Source organism: Ahaetulla prasina, chromosome 1, assembly GCF_028640845.1.
Source record: "Ahaetulla prasina isolate Xishuangbanna chromosome 1, ASM2864084v1, whole genome shotgun sequence".
NCBI classification, from domain to species: Eukaryota; Metazoa; Chordata; class Lepidosauria; order Squamata; family Colubridae; genus Ahaetulla; species Ahaetulla prasina.
This window is the reverse complement of record NC_080539.1, coordinates 196,438,233-196,456,698: the sequence shown is the minus strand read 5'-3', so window position 1 is coordinate 196,456,698 and position 18,466 is coordinate 196,438,233. Positions and strand designations below refer to the sequence as shown.

General features: G+C 39.7%; 1 protein-coding gene across 2 annotated transcripts in view; it reads left to right on the top strand.

Annotated features, from left to right (window-relative positions):
- PARD3B (par-3 family cell polarity regulator beta) overlaps window positions 1–18,466 on the top strand; it is a 603,755-nt gene that overhangs the window by 553,939 nt on the left and 31,350 nt on the right. For both annotated transcript variants that reach the window (XM_058186680.1, XM_058186671.1), the window contains one exon: window positions 4,025–4,104. In XM_058186680.1, the coding sequence (XP_058042663.1) occupies window positions 4,025–4,104 (80 nt within the window). The remainder of the gene's footprint in view (window positions 1–4,024; window positions 4,105–18,466) is intronic.

Below are 18,466 nucleotides of genomic sequence, written 5' to 3'. Positions count from 1 at the left end.
ATCTTAATTCTGATCCAGAAAAGAATTTTTAGCCACAGTTTGCAACCCTTATATTGTTGACTTACAATTCCTATCAGCAACCAAGGACAATAGGACTTAGAGTCCCGCATCTGGAAATGCATTTTTAGCAGTGGTGAAATCTGAACTGGTTTATTACCGGTTCATTGGCTGCGCATGTGTGCTGCGTGCCAAATGCATGCTGCATGCGCACATGCTACATTGGCACATACGCAGTGCCCACATGTGCAGTGCATACCATGCATCAAATGTGAGCTGCATGCATGCGCAGTGCACGCCAAAAGGAGGCAATGGGGTAAGTAGAGCGCACATGTGGGGGGGGGTGATCAGCTGTGTCACACAATCTCTTTTTTACTTTTAAAAAATATTATTTTACAACCTATTTGGCCAAATAGGTTGTAAAAAAATGCTTTTAGAAATAAAAAAAAAGTCTTGGATGATCACAGCTAAGCTGCGTGATTGTCGGAGCCTTTTTTTACCTTTTAAAAGCATTTTTTACAACCTATACCTACCATTTGGGTGGGAAAAGCGAGTGAGCCAGAAAGAAGCAGCAAGTGAGTGACTGGGTGATTGGATGGGCATGGGCGGGGGGTGGGCAGGAATTTTTGCTACCAGTTCTCCAAACCACCCTCCGCCATTGCTACCGGATCAGTCAATCTGGTCCAAAGTGGGAGCATTTGACCTCTCATTTTGAGTCATCCTAAACTATAAAAAGGATAGCTGTTTTGAGTTGAGACGAAACATCTAACCTGCGTTTGTTTAAAAGTGAAGCAAAATTTCCCATCTCCTTTTGCAACTGAGACAGAGGCAAAGAAAACTGATAAGACCTGATTATCAGACTCTTAAGTGATCATTCCTAACCAGAAAGATGCCAAAGTAATGAAATATGTATTACGATATTACAAGTTGTGTTTCTTAGTAATTGCATTGTGACATGGCATGTAAGTACTTAAGAGGCTGAGCTTGCATTGCAATGTTGTTATGCATATTTTGTGCCTTCTCTGCTCTCCCCATGGATGTTCATGCATCAAACCATAGTTTTCTATTATGCCATGTAGATGTTTTATTATATATGTGTGTGTATGTGTGCATGTGAGTGTGTGTGTGTGTGTATGTGTTCATAGGTTTTCATGGGTATAGGTATGTAGGTCTTGGCATATTCGGGTCTTTTCCTGTAGTCTTTTTCTGGGTAGTAGATTGTGTTGTAATGTCCTGAGCTAATGTCCTAAGGTTGAGAGTATCTTGGCGACGTTTCGACAAGATCTCTCTCATCATCTTCAGGCTTGTGCTTTCGGCTTCGTGCTTGTGCGAGCAAAGTGTGGTTGGAGCTGCCGTCTCTCTATAAATACTGGTGGGGAGTGTTGCTGTAAGCGGGTTGGTCGGCTGTGTGGTTGCATCTTGATTGGTAGATGGTGTTTGCAGATTAGTCGGCTGATTTGTAGCATCCTGTGTGGGTGTGATCCTAGTCTTTTGTGTTGTAATGACCTGGTTAATGGGCTGTGTGGAAACATCCTGAGTTCTGGGAATGTGACCTCCTGTAGTGGTAATGGGCTTCCTGGAAATGTCCTGAGTTCTGGGAATGTGACCTCCTAAGTCTTCCTGGGTAATAGGTTGTGTTGTAATATCCTGAGCTTTGGTGTTGTGGCCTCTGAGTTCTGAGATGTGATGTCCTGAGCAGATGGCTGTGATGCAGCATCCTGGGTTTTGGCTCCGAGTCTGAGGTCTTGTTATGTGTTCCTGGCGTGTGTCAGCTTGCTTTGTGTGGGGATCGGAGGAGGGCACAGCAGCCGGTGGTGTCAATTTTCGTGGCTGGGACTTATTTGTTACTAGCCTTAGTCAACAAACGAGTCCTAGCCACCAAAATTGACACCAGCCCCAGGATAACACACGATGCCGCCACCACCAATCATCCTTACCAGATTCAAACCCAAACCCATCCCATAGACAAAACACAACCACCATCCAGAAGCCAGATCATGCTGGCACCACCGGCTGCTGCGCCCCCCTCCGATCCCCACACAAAGCAAGCTGACACACGCCAGGAACACATGACAAGACCTCCATCTACCAATCAAGATGCAACCACACAGCCAACCAACCCACTTACAGCAACACTCTCCACCTCCCCACCAATATTTATAGAGAGACGGCAACTCCAACCACGCTTTGCTCGCACAAGCATGAAGCCGAAAGCACCAGCCTGAAGATGATGAGTGAGACCTAGTCAAAATGTTGGCAAGATACTCTCAACCTTACATGGGAAAAGACCCAAATATGCCAAGATCTACCTACCTACCTACATACATACATACATACATACATACATATATACATAAACACAGAAAAGAGTAAACATATAAAAAAATAAATGAATTATAAATTGGTAGGCAAGGAATATTAAAAACATCAAAAAATTAGTTTTCCACTATACCATTAATAAATTATGAATGACTGAAAATCATGTATGGTTTTGAATGACTACAATCATTATTAAGCTTTAAACTGGGATAAATAGTGAGAAGTGTGCTCAGTAAGATATAAATCACCACATAAAATTATAAGCTGCAATACATTCAGTCTTAATCTATTCTGCTTTAAGTATACCATGAAATTGAAATATGAACTATATACATAAAATTTCCAAAATTATGGATGGAGTACAAATCCAGGTATTAAGTTCTATTCCAGAAATTGTTTCTATTGTTATTTAAATTCTGTGTTAAATTTACTTTTAAGGTGCAAAGTTATTTTGGACATCAAAGCATACTCCCTTAACTGGATTAACCATTCTCGCAAAGAATCAAACACATTTTCTACTAAAAAGCATCTCATAAATGCTTTATTAGCTTCCCATACTGTAGCTCAGTGTTCCTCAACCTTGGCAAGTTTAAGGTGTGGGCTTCAACTCAGAAGTGGGCATCACATAATGTAACAACCGGTTCGCCCAGCACTGAATATGTGAGCACCTTCCACATATGCACACAGCTTCAAAAACACAGCAATATAGGATGGGATAGCGCCAGGGCAGGTTGGAACTACTGGTTCGCCCAATCCGGCCGCAGGCCACCTCTGCTTCAACTCCCAGAAATCTGCAGCTGGTTGCTGGGCTCAGTGTGTGTGCTCAAGGAGGGAGGAAGGAACAAACAGAAAATGACAACGAAAATATAGTTGAGATGTAAATTATTCTTGCAGACAAATTGCGAAAACCCTTTTGTGTTTTATGTATCTTAATTTGATGGTAGGCTTTCCTTGTGTGGATAGGACTGCAATCACTTTAAGTGGCTATCATAGGATGAGTAGAGATTTGTGCTTCTGTTGAATGACTTACTCTTCCTCACATATAACTGTCTTATGTATTCTTCAATTTGCATTTTGCAGGACAGACGGTTTAGAGCAGGAAGATGTGAAACAATAATACATGCTTCCCCAGTAGTGAACAAACATGATTATTTTCTTATTTTTCCTTCCTGACACTTCTGCCAAATAAGTGAAGAATAGATTCATATTTTGTTAATTATTATACATTCCTCTAGCATTTTGGAAGACAAAGGTTCAATGTTCTGTTGCAGCCATACAGACAGCATCATGTTTTATATCCTGGAAAACATATAATCAGATACTTGCATGTTCATTTTATAGTCTGTCCCACAGTTTCAATGAAGTTAATTTAGGTCCAAATCTTAACATGACCAATCATGAATGGTTATCAGTAACCGTCCTCGTTTTATGCAATATTTTTCTTGATTCCTTTCAAAAATATGCTCCATAAAACTTCACAGCATCTTTTTTGGCTTGGAAAAGGAATAATAATAAGGAATATTTTTTTTAGAAAATGTTATAAATAGTTATAAGATCAAATGTGGATTCTCTTGAGCTTCAGAATTTCTTCTCTGTTGATTTTGGCATGCTAGAGCCTCGTTTGTTTTTGATTATCATTTTTGAGAAACGTTTTCAGTAACAGGGTTGAATAATTGATCTTCATCACTAATTATACTGCTCTCCACAGGTGTCTGGAAAAGGTCCAGATGAGACTCTACACCACCTCCAGTTTGAAGGCTTAGAAAGGCAGTACGCCTCCTTACCCAGGTAAACTGCATCGTATATTTATACACAGTCACTCTTTTATGGAGACACAAGTGTGTCCATGCAAACGTTTTTTTCACAGGCAATCAAGGAGTCTCTCTCTCTCTCTCTCTCTCTCTCTCTCTCTCTCTCTCTCTCTCTCCTCCCACTATTCCACTGTTTAGCAAAATCTCCATTGAACAGACATCTGGCAGTGAAATGAGAGATTATGTTGCAATTTTGTTATGCTGCCCTTCTGTTGATGATTTAGTGCCATCTTTATAGCTGTGTTAATAATTTAGACAGCCAATGGGGGGGGGGGAGAGATGAAGTTTCAGTCACTGAACACGTCAGCAAGAATCATGATCTGTAGGGAAAGGTTGTGATGCTGCGGAAGTTTGTTCCGTGAGAGTTTAGCCAGTTTAGCAGAGCTGAATGAGACATCCTTTGTGGAGGACGAGGGGGCTGCTGGGAAGAGTTGCAATCACAGTCCCACATCAATGGCTCTAGAGTTTCTTGAAGGAAATTTCATTTTTTCACAGCCAATCCACTGAGTGGATTGCTATAACTTTCTAGCACTATAATTACCAAAACAGCCAGTTTTGAGGTTAAAACATCAGACTAGAATCTGGGAGGCTATGAGTTCTATCCCTGCCTTAGACAAAATATTATCTAGGTCTGTGTTGGGATTCAGCCTATTCAGGCCGGTTCAGATGAACCGGTAGTTGACTTGCTGGCTGGCCCCACCCCACCCCTTCCGGTCCTGTCCCTTCCAGGAGTTCCCCATGTGCCCATTTCAGCTCCCAGGTAAGTGCAGGGAGGCCTCCTTGGCTCAAAACGGGCCAGGAGTTCCACGCACACACACAGGAGGGTGCAGAAGGCTGAGTGCTGCCTGTCACACCCCCTAGCCATGCCCACCATGGCCACACCCACCCATCCGGTCATTAGGGGAGAGAACCAGTTGTTAAATTATTTGAATCCCATCACTGATCTAGGTGACCTTGAGCCAGTCACTTTCTCTCATCTAGGAAGAAAGCAGGAGCAAACTACTTCCTAAATCTTGCCAAGAAAACTGCAGGGACTTGTCCTGGCACTTGACTTGGAGTCACCCTCCCCCTGAAAAAAATACAAACTGGTTGAAGGCAATGCATGCTTGGTGTCCTCAAGGTACTTTGCGACCAGAGTTCTCCAAATTCCCAGCCACCACAATGCCAACATTAAATTAGTTGGGAATTCTGATAACTCTGATGTATTTCAAAGAAGATGAGTATTCTCAGAAAGTATGGGAATTATAATGCAAAACATAGAGGGGACACCTTCCACAAACTTTGGATATTGGTATTTGCATCTGAGAAACAATAGTAACAGTTTTTTCTTAATTGTCCCCTTACACTGTTATTCTTAACAATAATAAGCCACCAGGCAGCTTAAAGGAGAGCCTTGTTCACTCAATTATTCTGAATTCAGTCCATAAAATTCAAAGCAAATGTGCATAAATGAAAAGAGACAAATTGTGTTCAGCATTCATAAGCTACCGTTTGCACCTTTTTCTAAATTACATGTCCAAGACATTATTTCGGAAACTTAAGTCATCCCAATAATATATGGGCCCAGGGACAGTTGCTCAGTTCTGTAGGGCCAGAAATATACATATACATGTTACTTTGTTGTTAATATTTATTGAAACATTCATTTAGTTATAGAATTTTAACAAATTAAATATAGAGCAGTCTTCATGAATCGATTATGTTCTCCTTCCCAAACTAAGATTGTGCTTTCTCTGACCTCCCGCCGTCCCTCAGCTCATGTGAACCACACGTCCAGTGGTGAAATCCTCCACGGTTTGCCACCTGCACATGTGTGGTGCACAGCAAACGCATGCTGTGTGCACATGCACAGTGTGCCCCAAACGCATGCTGTGTGTGCGTGCATACACAGTGCGCGCCAAACGCACGCTTTGCAGAGAGAAAGGAGGCTTAACAGGGTAAGTAGAACAGCAAAGGGAGGAATAGCTGTGCCACACTATTTAGATTTGCTAGAAAGCAGGATTTCCCTTTTTCTAGCAAATATAAATTGCACGGCACAGCTGATTGTCAGAAATACTGGTTCGGAACAACCGGTAGCTTTTTTTTTACTACTGGTTCGCTGAACCAGCAGGTTTTATCACTACCAGTTCTCCCAAACCAGTGCGAACCGGTAGGATTTCACCACTGCATACATCTACTTTCACTTTTAAGAGGATATTCCAACTTTTCTGAAGAGCTGAAACTCTATAAATCTTGTTTCACAGAGACCTTGGAAACAAACAATAAATATTTGTACTATAAGCAGTGTCCAATGAAAAGCCATAGTGCACATAAACATGCACACAAACATATACATTTATTTAATTAGTTCAGATCTATGGTCATAGTGTAAGCAGGTTTTTCTAATTTAGCCGCCTCCCTTACCGTTGCTGTCCCCAGTTTCTCACACTAAATGTGGCAGGAAAGATTTTTAGCAAATCCTAAAATACAGAATAATTTTATTTGTAAATTGCAAATAATATGACCATGACTTTACATGACCAAAGTATGGTGAAAGTCAAAGTAGCATCACACAATATGTAGCAGTATTTAAAAAAGGAAACAGAACGTGGAAATGCAGATAGTTTCTATCTGCCTAACATATAATAATAATAATATCAGAGTTGGAAGGGACCTTGGAGGTCTTCTAGTCTAACCCCTGCCCAGGCAGGAAATCCTACACCATTTCAGACAAATGGCTATCCAACATTTTCTTAAAAATCTCCAGTATTGGAGCATTTACAACTTCTGCAGGCAAGTTGTTCCACTGATTAATTGTTCTAACTGTCAGGAAATTTCTCCTTAGTGCTAGGTTGCTTCTCTCCTTAATCAGTTTCCACCCATTGCTTCTTGTTCTACCCTAAGGTGCTTTGGAGAATAGTTTGACTCCCTCTTCTTTGTGGCAACCCCTGAGATATTGGAACACTGCTATCATATCTCCCCTAGTCCTTCTTTTCATTAAACGAGACATACCGAGTTCCTGCAACCGTTCTTCATATGTTTTAGCCTCCAGTCCCCTAATCATCTTTGTTGCTCTTCTCTGCACTCTTTCTAGAGTCTCAACATCTTTTTTACATCGTGGCGACCAAAACTGAATGCAATATTCCAAGTGTGGCCTTACCAAGGCATTATAAAGTGGTATTAACACTTCACGTGATCTTGATTCTATCCCTCTGTTTATGCAGCCCAGAATTGCGTTGGCTTTTTCGGCAGCTGCTGTACACTGCTGGCTCATATCTAAATGGTTATCCACTAGGACTCCAAGATCCCTCTCACAGTTACTACTATTGAGCAAGGTACCACATATCTGGTACCTGTGCATTTTGTTTTTTTTTGCCTAAATGTAGAACCTTACTTTTTTCACTGTTGAATTTCATTTTGTTAGATAGTGCCCAATTTTCAAGTCTGTCAAGATCTTTCTGTATCTTGAGCCTATCTTCTGGAGTGTTGGCTATTCCTGCCAGCTTGTTGTCATCTGCAAATTTGATGAGTTCCGCATCTATCCCCTCATCCAAGTCATTGATGAAGATGTTGAAGAGTACTGGGCCTAAAACAGAGCCTTGGGGTACTCCACTGCATACTTCCCTCCATGTGGATGTAGGGAATGCTCCAGGATCTTTGAAAGATATAGTTCAGTGGTTCTGAGATTTCATCTGCCAGTTCGTTCAGAACCCTGGGGTGTAATCCATCCGGTCCTTGTGATTTGAACTCGTCTAGGGTAGACAGATGTTCACTTACCATTTTTTCCCCTATTTTAACTTGTGTTCCTAATCTGTTTTTTGTGGTGCTGTTTTTGATAGGTTGGATTGTTTTTTCCTTTTGTCAATGTACAATGTACAATGAATAATTTCCTTTTATCAATGTACAATCCAGGAATACATAAGGTCAGAAGGAAGAAAAGGTAGCTTTCTAAGTCAATGCATCATTCTCAGAGATACTGAGAGTTTTTATGTTCAAACAACCCCCTCAAGAGTCCAGCTGTCATACAGACTTATGGAACTGCTTTGTTCACATTTTCCTGCTATATTTTCTCTCAGATTTTATCTACTGTTAAAACTACAGAAGTTTTCTACCTGTATGGCAAATTAATTTCTTGGTTAAATTGTACTAATTATGGAATTATAATTAGTAAACACTTTGATGGAAAAGGGACATACCACTCTTGGTGATGTGAGAATTCTAACTATCCCAAGAGTGCTGTCATGTCTCAAACCTTTTCTTTTAGATGAAAAGAACTGAAAAAATTCATGGTAATTAATTTTGTTATTAATTTTGTCATATTTTGTATGTTCTGTTGAGAAACCTTTGCCAGTTTCAAACTTTAGTAAATAATAATAAAGTGACTTAAATTGGAATGCCAGTGTTCTAATGCAAAAGTTATGATAGAAGTCTACAATATTCAAGAAAATGTGGAAAGTTAGCTACATATGGTTATCAGCAGGGGTGAAATGTTACCAGTTTGGGGCGATTCACCTGAAACAGTAGTGAAAATGTACTGGTTCACCCAAACTGGTAGTAAAAAAAATGCTTTAAAAAGTAAAAAAAAAAAAAAAGTTCCGATGATCAGCTGTGTTGCGTGATCATGGGAACTTTTTTTAGCATTTTTTTACTATCGGTTCGGGTAATAGGTAGTAAAAAAATGCTTTTAAGTTTTTTAAAAAAGGTTCCACCAATCAGCTGTGACAATCAGTTGTGCCGCGCAATCGTGGGAACTTTTTTTTTTACTTTTTAAAGCATTTTTTTACTACTTATTACCCAAACAGGTATTTTTGTGTGAAGTCTGATTGTTTGTTTTTGAGCTCTCTGTGAGATTCCTGCTTGTTGCAGGGGCCATTGTGTGTGAAGTCCAGCTGCTTTTGTAATGTGTGTGGGTCAGTTGTATAGCTTTTGTGCTATTTTTGTGTAAAGTGTGATAGTTGGGTTCCCAGTCACATGACCACCAAGCCACACCCACCCAGTCACATGACCACCAAGCCATGCCCACCCGGTCACATGACCACCAAGCCACACCCACCCAGTCACATGACCACCAAGCCATGCCCACCCGGTCACACAACCACCAAGCCATGCCCACAGAACCGATAGGAAAAAATTTTGAATTTCACCACTGGTTATCAGCATTCACTTGGGGAGCATCTAATTTGGTGAGATGTGTACTTATTAAATTAATGTCAACATCTACCCCATTTTAGACTTTCATTGGTGCACACATCTGAAATATAATGGTTCTGCAGTCTACATTCCCCACCAAGGAAGGAAAGTTCCAAGGCCGGAATGTTTCAGTCATATTTAGGGCTGGGCAACCACTGGACATGAGGTCATTGTGCCCTTGACCTTTTTTTTAAAACTGCCTTTATTTTTTAAATAAATAACTCAAGACAGTGAGCAAACTTAATACTCCTTCCTCCTCCTAAATTCCCCAAAATAACAACCTGTGAGGTAGAACACAGAACATGGAATAACAAGGTTGGATGGAACCTTGGAGGTCTTTAGTCCAGCTCCCTGTTTGGGCAGAAGACCTTTTACCATTATGGACATATGGTTGTCCAATCTCTTCATGAAAATCCCAGAGCAGGCCTGTCAAACTGGCAGCCTGAGGGCCAAATGCTTTGCAGGCCACGCCCACCCCAGCTCCACAAAGGCAAAAAAGGTTGCAATACATTACGATGCATCACATGATGTGATCGAGTTTGACACTCGTGCCCCAGAGGGCCCACAATTTCTGGAGGCAAGCTGTTCCACTGATTAATTGTTCTCACTGTCACAAAATTTCTCCTTAGTTCTAGGTTGGATCTCTCTTTAATATTTCACCCAAGATGTTGAGACTTCAGGAAAAATTAAAAGAAGAGTAACTAAAATAGAATAGAAGAATAGAATAGAATAGAATTTTATTGGCCAAGTGTGATTGGACACACAAGGAATTTGTCTTGGTGCATATGCTCTCAGTGTACATAAAAGAAAAGATACGTTCATCAAGGTACAACATTTACAACACAATTGATGATCAATATATCAATATAAATCATAAGGATTGCCAGCAACAAGTTATAGTCATACAGTCATAAATGGAAAGAGATTGGTGATGGGAACTATGAAACGATTAATAGTAGTGCAGATTCAGTAAATAGTCTGACAGTGTTGAGGGAATTATTTGTTTAGCAGAGTGATGGCCTTCGGGAAAAAACTGTTCTTGTGTCTAGTTGTTCTGGTGTGCAGTGCTCTATAGCGTCGTTTTGAGGGTAGGAGTTGAAACAGTTTATGTCCAGGATGCGAGGGATCTGCAAATATTTTCACGGCTCTCTTCTTGATTCGTGCAGTATACAGGTCCTCAATGGAAGGCAAGTTGGTAGCAATTATTTTTTCTGCAGTTCTAATTATCCTCTGAAGTCTGTGTTTGATCAGAGACCTGGAGATTAAACCATATGAAGAACGGCTGCCGGTTTTGGGCTTGGCTAGTCTAAAGAAAAGAAGAATTAGAGGTGACATGATAGCAGTATTTCAATATTTGAGATGCCACAAAGGAGAGGGAGTCAAATTATTCTCCAAAGCATCATACAGAGATAGAAACACGCACACACACACACACACACACACACACACACACACACACACACTATGCTTTTTTGGTAGAAGTCACCTGTTTCCCTCAAAATTTGTCTAATTGTTTAAATTTATATTAGGCGGTATTAAGAATATCTAATTGGATTTTGGGCTCTCTCCTAAGAGAAAACGTTTCCCAGGCTTTAATGCTTTTTAAATATACTTTGATGTAGTTAAAAAGCATTATCTTATTTAAAGAGCATTTGGCATTCCATGGAGTTTCTTATATTCACATCTGTGATAAGGTTGGCTACAGTTCATGAATTTAGCATCAGGAGAACCATATTTACTTTATTCATGTGTCATTTGTGTCCCTATAGTTTTCCTCTTTGTCCCAGGTAATGGTTAAAATGCAACTATCCATTAGAGAGGCATGTACCACTGGTTTATTATTCATTGCAACAACTTACTGGTTTCTAAGTTCTTGAAAAATGAAATCCCATCACAGCCCTGTTCCCATTCTTTCTTTCAATCCTTTTGCTGCCACCATGTTTATTCTTTTCTTCTCTCCACTCCACTTTATTCAGTCTTTTCTTCATGTCCATTATTTTTCTAGGGCTATAGACAAGGCTGTCTTGCATTCCATTCCTGAATCATCTTCATTTCTTTTATATGTGCACCATTATAGGATGTAAAAACTGAATATGCTCCCCAGCTGTGCATGTCCTATTTGATTCATGGAACTATTATTTCCCATTTAGTCCTTCACCCTCGCAACTCTTAGGTCCCACTTTGATGGTAGCTTTGACTTTTCATAAGCTTGTTCAATTAATACACTTTATTTCTGAACACTAGTATTCCAGTTATCATAAAACATGAGAATTCCATTTTTAGCCTTAACATGGTAATCACTCATTTCAAAATACATTTTGAAATGGTATGTGCTAATAGAGTAATATGGTAAATAGAAGGAGCAGGAAAATTTCTAGAGGGACCAAGAGCTGGACATAATCCAAGGAATCCTAGAAAGAGTACTAGAAAGAGTGCAGAGAAGAGCAACAAAGATAATTAGGGAACTGGAGGCTAAAACATATGAAGACCGGTTGAGGAACTGGGTATGTCTAGTTTAATAAAAAGAAGGACTAGGGGAGACATGATAGCAGTGTTCCAATATCTCAGGGGTTGCCACAAAGAAGAGGGAGTCAAACTATTCTCCAAAGCATCTGAGGGTAGAACAAGAAGCAATGGGTGGAAACTGATCAAGGAAAGAAGCAACTTAGAACTAAGGAGAAATTTCCTGACAGAACAATTAATAAGTGGAACGACTTGCCTGCAGAAGTTGTGAATGCTCCAACACTGGAAATTTTTAAGAAAATGTTGGATAACCATCTGTCTGAGATGGTGTAGGATTTCTTGCCTGGGCAGGGGGTTGGACTAGAAGGCCTCCAAGGTCCCTTCCAACTCCTGATTTTTCTAAGACAGAGCAAAATTCCCTACTTCCAATGCCAGCTTCTACCAGCAACAATATACCAATCTAGGTTTTGTTTTTCTGAAAAATCAGTCATACAGTCAGCGTTTATGACTTTGGTGCTTATAGAGAATCGGCATGACAATATACAATAATTTTGCTGATAAATACTTTCCTACTACGGAGTACATGGTCAGTCATCTGGTCTTTCTGGTGAGATATATGGCTTGTGGATGCTGCCTTTTCAACTGTCTTACTTTTTTCCAGTCTGAACAGGATAGTTCAAGAGAAACTCAGTTATGTGTGCATGTATTAGCCAACAAGAATATATGGCTGTCATTATATTCACATACTCAGTCCTGTCCAGAGCCACAAAGAGTGTATGGAGAAATATAGAGATAACCTTGAAGAACGAATGCAAGAGTGTTTGAGTAAACATCAACTTAGCCCTGAGAAATTAGAGGGGGTGAGGGGGAAAAAAAGCCAAGATAATCCCACCTTTATTCTCTTTGCTCTAAGAAGGGAATATGGAAATTCCATCAGGCTTTCAAGTTTTTGTTATCATAACCTATAACAATGAAGCAGAGTTGCTGTAGCCTTGGTGGCATTTTTTTTTCCTGACCTGGCTTATCTCAAGGACTGGCACAGTGTCAAGTGCAAAAAGTATATTATAGGTTGGAGTACACATTATTTGGTGGTCTGTCTCAAAGTTAAGATGGGTCTCTGCCAAAGAGATTGCTTAGGCTCATCCAGTCCATTTTGATGAATATCAATCTTACCAGGTAGATCAGACAGGAAACACAGCCAGATGAGGTAATTCTGCTTCATGGTAAAGCTACATAAACACAATCTTCAAGGCTGAAAGTATAAGTCTCCCACCATCTACTTTACAACCCAAGAAACTAGGGAAGATCCGTTCTGCACCTCTTGTCCCATTCACTATCCAGCTGCAGGCTGTCATCTGACCATTCCCTCGGCAGCATCTTCTCACCCAGTCTCCCGAAGTGTTTTCCGCATGCCTTCACTATGAAATTATTTCAGTACTTTGGAGGGAATCAGCACATTGGCTGAAATAATTAGATGCCTGTGTATTATTGCTACCAGTTGAGGTTACATAAGAGGGTCTCAAGCCAGTTCAAAAAATTAGTTTGAATAAATGTCCACCATAGTTCACATGAAGATAAAATGAGGGAGTGGGAAGCTCACTCAGATTTGCTAGATAAGCATCCTAATCTATATGGCAATGGTTTCATAGTTGGATAAACCTTCTTGGGCTGACATTACTGGACCACTTTCAAACTGTTCGCTGTTCTGAAACATACCATGGCACATTCACCGACTTCAATTTTCACATCATTATAAGTCAAAATATAATGGTCCATTTGTTTCCAGGAACAAATAAGATGTTGGATGGGATCTTTAAACCCTCAAAAATGTGGAAGCAAAGTACTTAACAGAGAGCTAATTTCCTCTTGAACTTGCCCTGCATGTGGAACAGATAAGGAGTGTACTTAACAGATAAGGAGAACTGGTAGCAACTAAGTGGTGGATTGCTACCGGTTCTCCCCGGTTCTTCAGATCTAGTAGTAAACATTTTGAGTAGTTTGGGGAAACTGGTAAATGCCACCTCTGCCTGGCCCCACCCCCAATCTATTCGCTGCCTCCCGATTCCCAGCTGATCGGCTAGAATGAAAAAAATCAGGACTCACTTGACAAAGAAGAGGAAAAAAACAAGTCACTTTAAATTGAGAAGCCAAGAAGCCTCCCAACTGATTGGCTAGAATAAAAAAATCAGGACTCGCTTCTCAGCCAGGAGATCAAAGAAGAACGGGGGAAAGAAGAAGGGGGGGGAAAAAGATGCCGTTGCTTTAAATTGATGCAGCGGCTGGAAGGAGGTTTTTACTTGCAGAAGCAGTTCATTTCTGGGTCAGCTGAACAACAAACTGTATAAGAGGAAGGATTCTTATATGGTTCTATGTTTTTGAAGTTTTGGGGTTTGTACAACATGGGCTTTGTGTTTCTAAAAAGGTTTGGGCAATTTCCATTGTGAAATATCCTGTCTTGAATGAGTTTTCTGCCTGCTTGTAAATGGAGCTGAACTTCTGGCTTCCACTTTCTATTATATCTAAGCATCGGTAGCTTTTTTCTGCTTACAAAGTTTCCTTTATGCAGCTGGCAGGAATGTGGAATTCCAGGCAGGTTCCTTGTTAGCAGCTTGATTTTTCCTTGCTTATGTGGGAGCCTTTTATTATGAGTAATATTTTATTTGGGAAATGAAGAGGGGGGAGTTTGATTCCTTCCCAGAACAGATTAGTGGGGTGGGGAGGGAATGGGGATTTTGAAGTAACCTTCCCCTGGAGTGGGGAGGGAATGGGGATTTTAGGCTTGCTGTCAAACATCAGCCATAATACTAATGAACCATATGCAGGTTGTTTTACATGAATGGCTATTTTATATGTGAAATTATTACTGAAACCTATATTGGTTCACACTGTCAGGAAGTTTCTCCTTAGTTTTAGGTTGCTTCTCTCTTTGTTCAGTTTCTATCCATTGCTTCTTGTTTGCCTTCTGGTGCTTTGGAAAATACATTGCCCCCCCCTTTCTGGCAGCACCTTAAAAGCCTGTTGCCTATCACACTCTTGGGCAAAGCATGTGAGCCATTTCCTCCTTTCAGTGGTTCATGAAAGTGCATCTATAGCAGGGGTCTATAGCAGGGGTCTCCAAGGGGGTCTTGGCCATTTTAAGACTTGTGGACTTCAACTCCCAGAATTCTTGAGCCAGCTTTGCTAATAGAGTTTTGCTGGCTGAGAAATTCTGGGAGTTGAAGTCCACAAGTGGCCAAGTTTGGAGACCACTGATCTATAGTATGTAGATAATAAAGTTGAAAAAAGGTGAACAATATTTTTGCAGAACTATAGATACATTGAGGCTGGGTGTGACAAGGAATGGTTGGGAGGGGAGGGGCCAGGCAAGGCACCCCTTGACATGAGTGACATTGAGTTGGCCATGCCTACCCAGTCACATGACCATCAAACCACACCCACTGTCATATGACCATCAAGCCATGCCCACAAAATAAGCCATGCTCACAGAACCAGTACTAAAAAAATTTAGAACCCACCCCTGATAAGGAGGCTTACCTCCTTTTATGAAGTTCCCCTAATATCCACATAAAAGCAGATCATTTTGTGGCTTCTCCCATAAAACATGGAATTCCTTACTGCTTGAAGTCAATCTGGTTTAAACTATCTCTGTTTCCAGGAATAAGATAAAAATATGGCTTTCATTTGGCTTTTCCTGGCTTTATTTAGTTGGTCTCCTATTAGTTCTCACATTTCTGATCAAGTGATGTTTTAAATTATATACAATATGTTTTTTTTAAAAAAACCTTAATAAGTTTAAATATAGATTGTATTTTTAAATCTGTTTTTTATAAGCTTGTTATCTGTTAAATGTGTTTTTAATTGAAAAAAATGGAATTAAAATGTGGCAAATAAATTGAATGAATCAATATACCAGTTGTAGCTGGAGAGAGCAAATCGTTCCTAACTTCTGTACTCCCACTGTAAAAATTAGGCTGTGTGGATGTGATTCCTAAACCGATTCCAACTTTCATATCAGAGGCTTCCTTGGAGTATTGGATTTGTTAAATTGTAGTTGTCTAACTCACAACAGGGTTAACAGAGCAAGGTTGCTAATGCTCTGGGAGTTCTCAGTTGTTATGAAAAGCTACAAAGAAAATAACCAGGATTCAATCAAATCAGTCACGTGACCTCATATTAATCAAAGTTTGCAGTCATCACTTGGCAACATTTTGTGGGAAACTTTTTGCAAAGTCAGATCTTCCCAAGGGCTCAGGAGTGATGGATACTCATTCTCATACTGGATTGTGTTATTTAATCTCCAGGAAGAAAGGGAAAATAGAAATGTGAAAGCCACAGATTTGCAGGAAAGAGAGATTCTTTGCCCTGAGGCTTTCTAAGGCAAGCACTGCAGAAGACTGTCAAGCAATATTTAATCTCTTCACATAGAGAAAAAAAATAACATGAGATCTGGCCAATTCTGCAACGTCCTTTTGGCCCCTGGACATAGCTGGAGAACTTTCCTGTTAAGAAATGCAGTGCCATTTTCTCCTACCATCTTTGACACCACAGGCAAGGGATTTTTATGCCGAGTATGGGATGAAATCACAAATTGGTTCTATAGGTGAGACTTCTCTACTTTCTCAAAAGTTGTTGCTCTCGTTTGCTCTTCATTTTCACTTTTGTTGTAAACTGCTTCAGTTCAATAATTTTGTCTGAGTCATCTCAGGTAAGCAAATTATTGGCACCCAAAATAGACTCTTCACTAGAAGCAGAGGTCAGTCACCAAGGCCTTTAATGATCAGTATTAATATGATATATCTCCCAATGAAACCAGGCCAAAAAAAATGCTGATTCTAAAAAAAAACCCTCAATATTTTGATTCTTCTAAGTCCTTCTCTTGGTACAAGAACAGATTTTTAGTTCTAAAGGACACTAAGATAAATCTGAGAAGGCTAAGAGAGAATTGTCATTGTAGAATTCATTTCTAGAAGAATCAGGAAAAGCAGAGCAGGAAGAGCCTATCTTTAGAAGCATCTGCCCTATCTTTAGAGGTTTGCTTAAGTTTAAAAAGAAGTATTAAAAGAACATCTAGAATTCTGCTTTTCTCCAGCCATTAAAGAAGAAAGGTTTAAATGAGCCACACAAGGGAGCAACTACTCCCTTACGATATTATTTACTACAGCACTGAGAGGGTATTAAATAATCTTTGAACAAAGGTGAATTGAGTAACTAAACTGGTAGACTTGCATACATTTGTCCGCTTTTCCAAACCTGGAAATAATTCATTAATTCATGCTCATAATCACTCTGAGATTTGTTATAGTCATGTTCTTTCTCTTGAACACACTCATACATACCTACTGTCCAATCAATCTCTTCAAGGCTACTGTACAAAATTAATCTTCCCAGTTGGAGGCTTTTGTTTTCTGAAATCACCTTCCCATTTTCAGTATTTCCCTTGAGATAGAACCAGGTGCAGAGCTTGCAATTACTTGCTCTTACAAGGTTATATGCAGGTGTAAGCTTCACATTGCTACAGCTGGTGCCTGTGTTTCATTCTCTCCTCTCACTGACCAATATTTGTATGTACACCTTAGCAATGATGTGTAGAATTATGTAAGAGTTGCTTATATTTCTCTCCTGGAAATCAGTGGGTCCTTTGAAAATGTAATGTCTGTGCTGATTGCGAGAGCACAGGAGTTGCACTCTTTTCTTTCCATGGAATACAGTTCTCATTCATTATTCTTCCATGGGAAATCATCCAATTTGGAATTCTCTTTTTTTCTTACTGGAATTAAATGCCTATTTAAAAAGGCTGTTTTCACAGATATCTGACTTTACTAAGTTAACTTTCTTACAGGTATATTTGAAAGACTTTTTTTTTTCATCCTTACCTGGTGGAGAAGAATTATAAATCAATGTGGCGATCTACATGCAGAACATACATGTTCAGTCCCTAGCATTTGTTGAATAGGTCTCTGAAAACTAGGGAAAGCACTTGTCCTATGTCTTTCTTAAGAATTTATTTACTCGTTGCATATCAGCAATTTACTCCTTGCTGTTTAACAATCTCATTCAAAGCAGCAGTGTAAAAGAACTCAGCAGGCAAACAGAAACTTGTAGGTAAATAGCTAAGTTCTAGAATACTTTGCAGGAAGGAACTGAAGTTAGTCCCTGGGTTGGATGCAACCATCATATTCCAGATATGAAGAAAAGCTTCCTTCCCGATATAAAATGACAATTCCAAATGGGAAGAAATTGTGTTTTTTTTTAATTATTTCAGTCTAAGATATTTTTGACATGATGTGAAACTTTTCCAAGAAGCAAATGAGAAATGAGTGCAGCTCTTAGGAAATGAGTGTGATGCATCCCCAACAAACAGCTCCAATTAATACCTTTGTTTCTATACTGGACTAAGCAAGTTTGTAACTTCTTCAAAGACAATCAGTATATGATGTATTGCAGTAATCACTTCTAATGACTAACAAATTAAGGAATATTTAGTTCAGGTTAGTGTATATATAAGCCAATAAGAATGAAATAAAGATAAGAATCTCTTAAATTGAGCTTGACTTCTGAGGACTTCATGGACTTGGATATATAGGGGTGGGGTTTTTTTGACATAGTATGGGAAGAGTTTGGCATTGTCTTGTCCTGAGATTTTTTTTTAATTTTCCCTGCCTTGTGACTTCCTGACAGTCTCCCACTCAAGTAAAAGCTCTGACCTG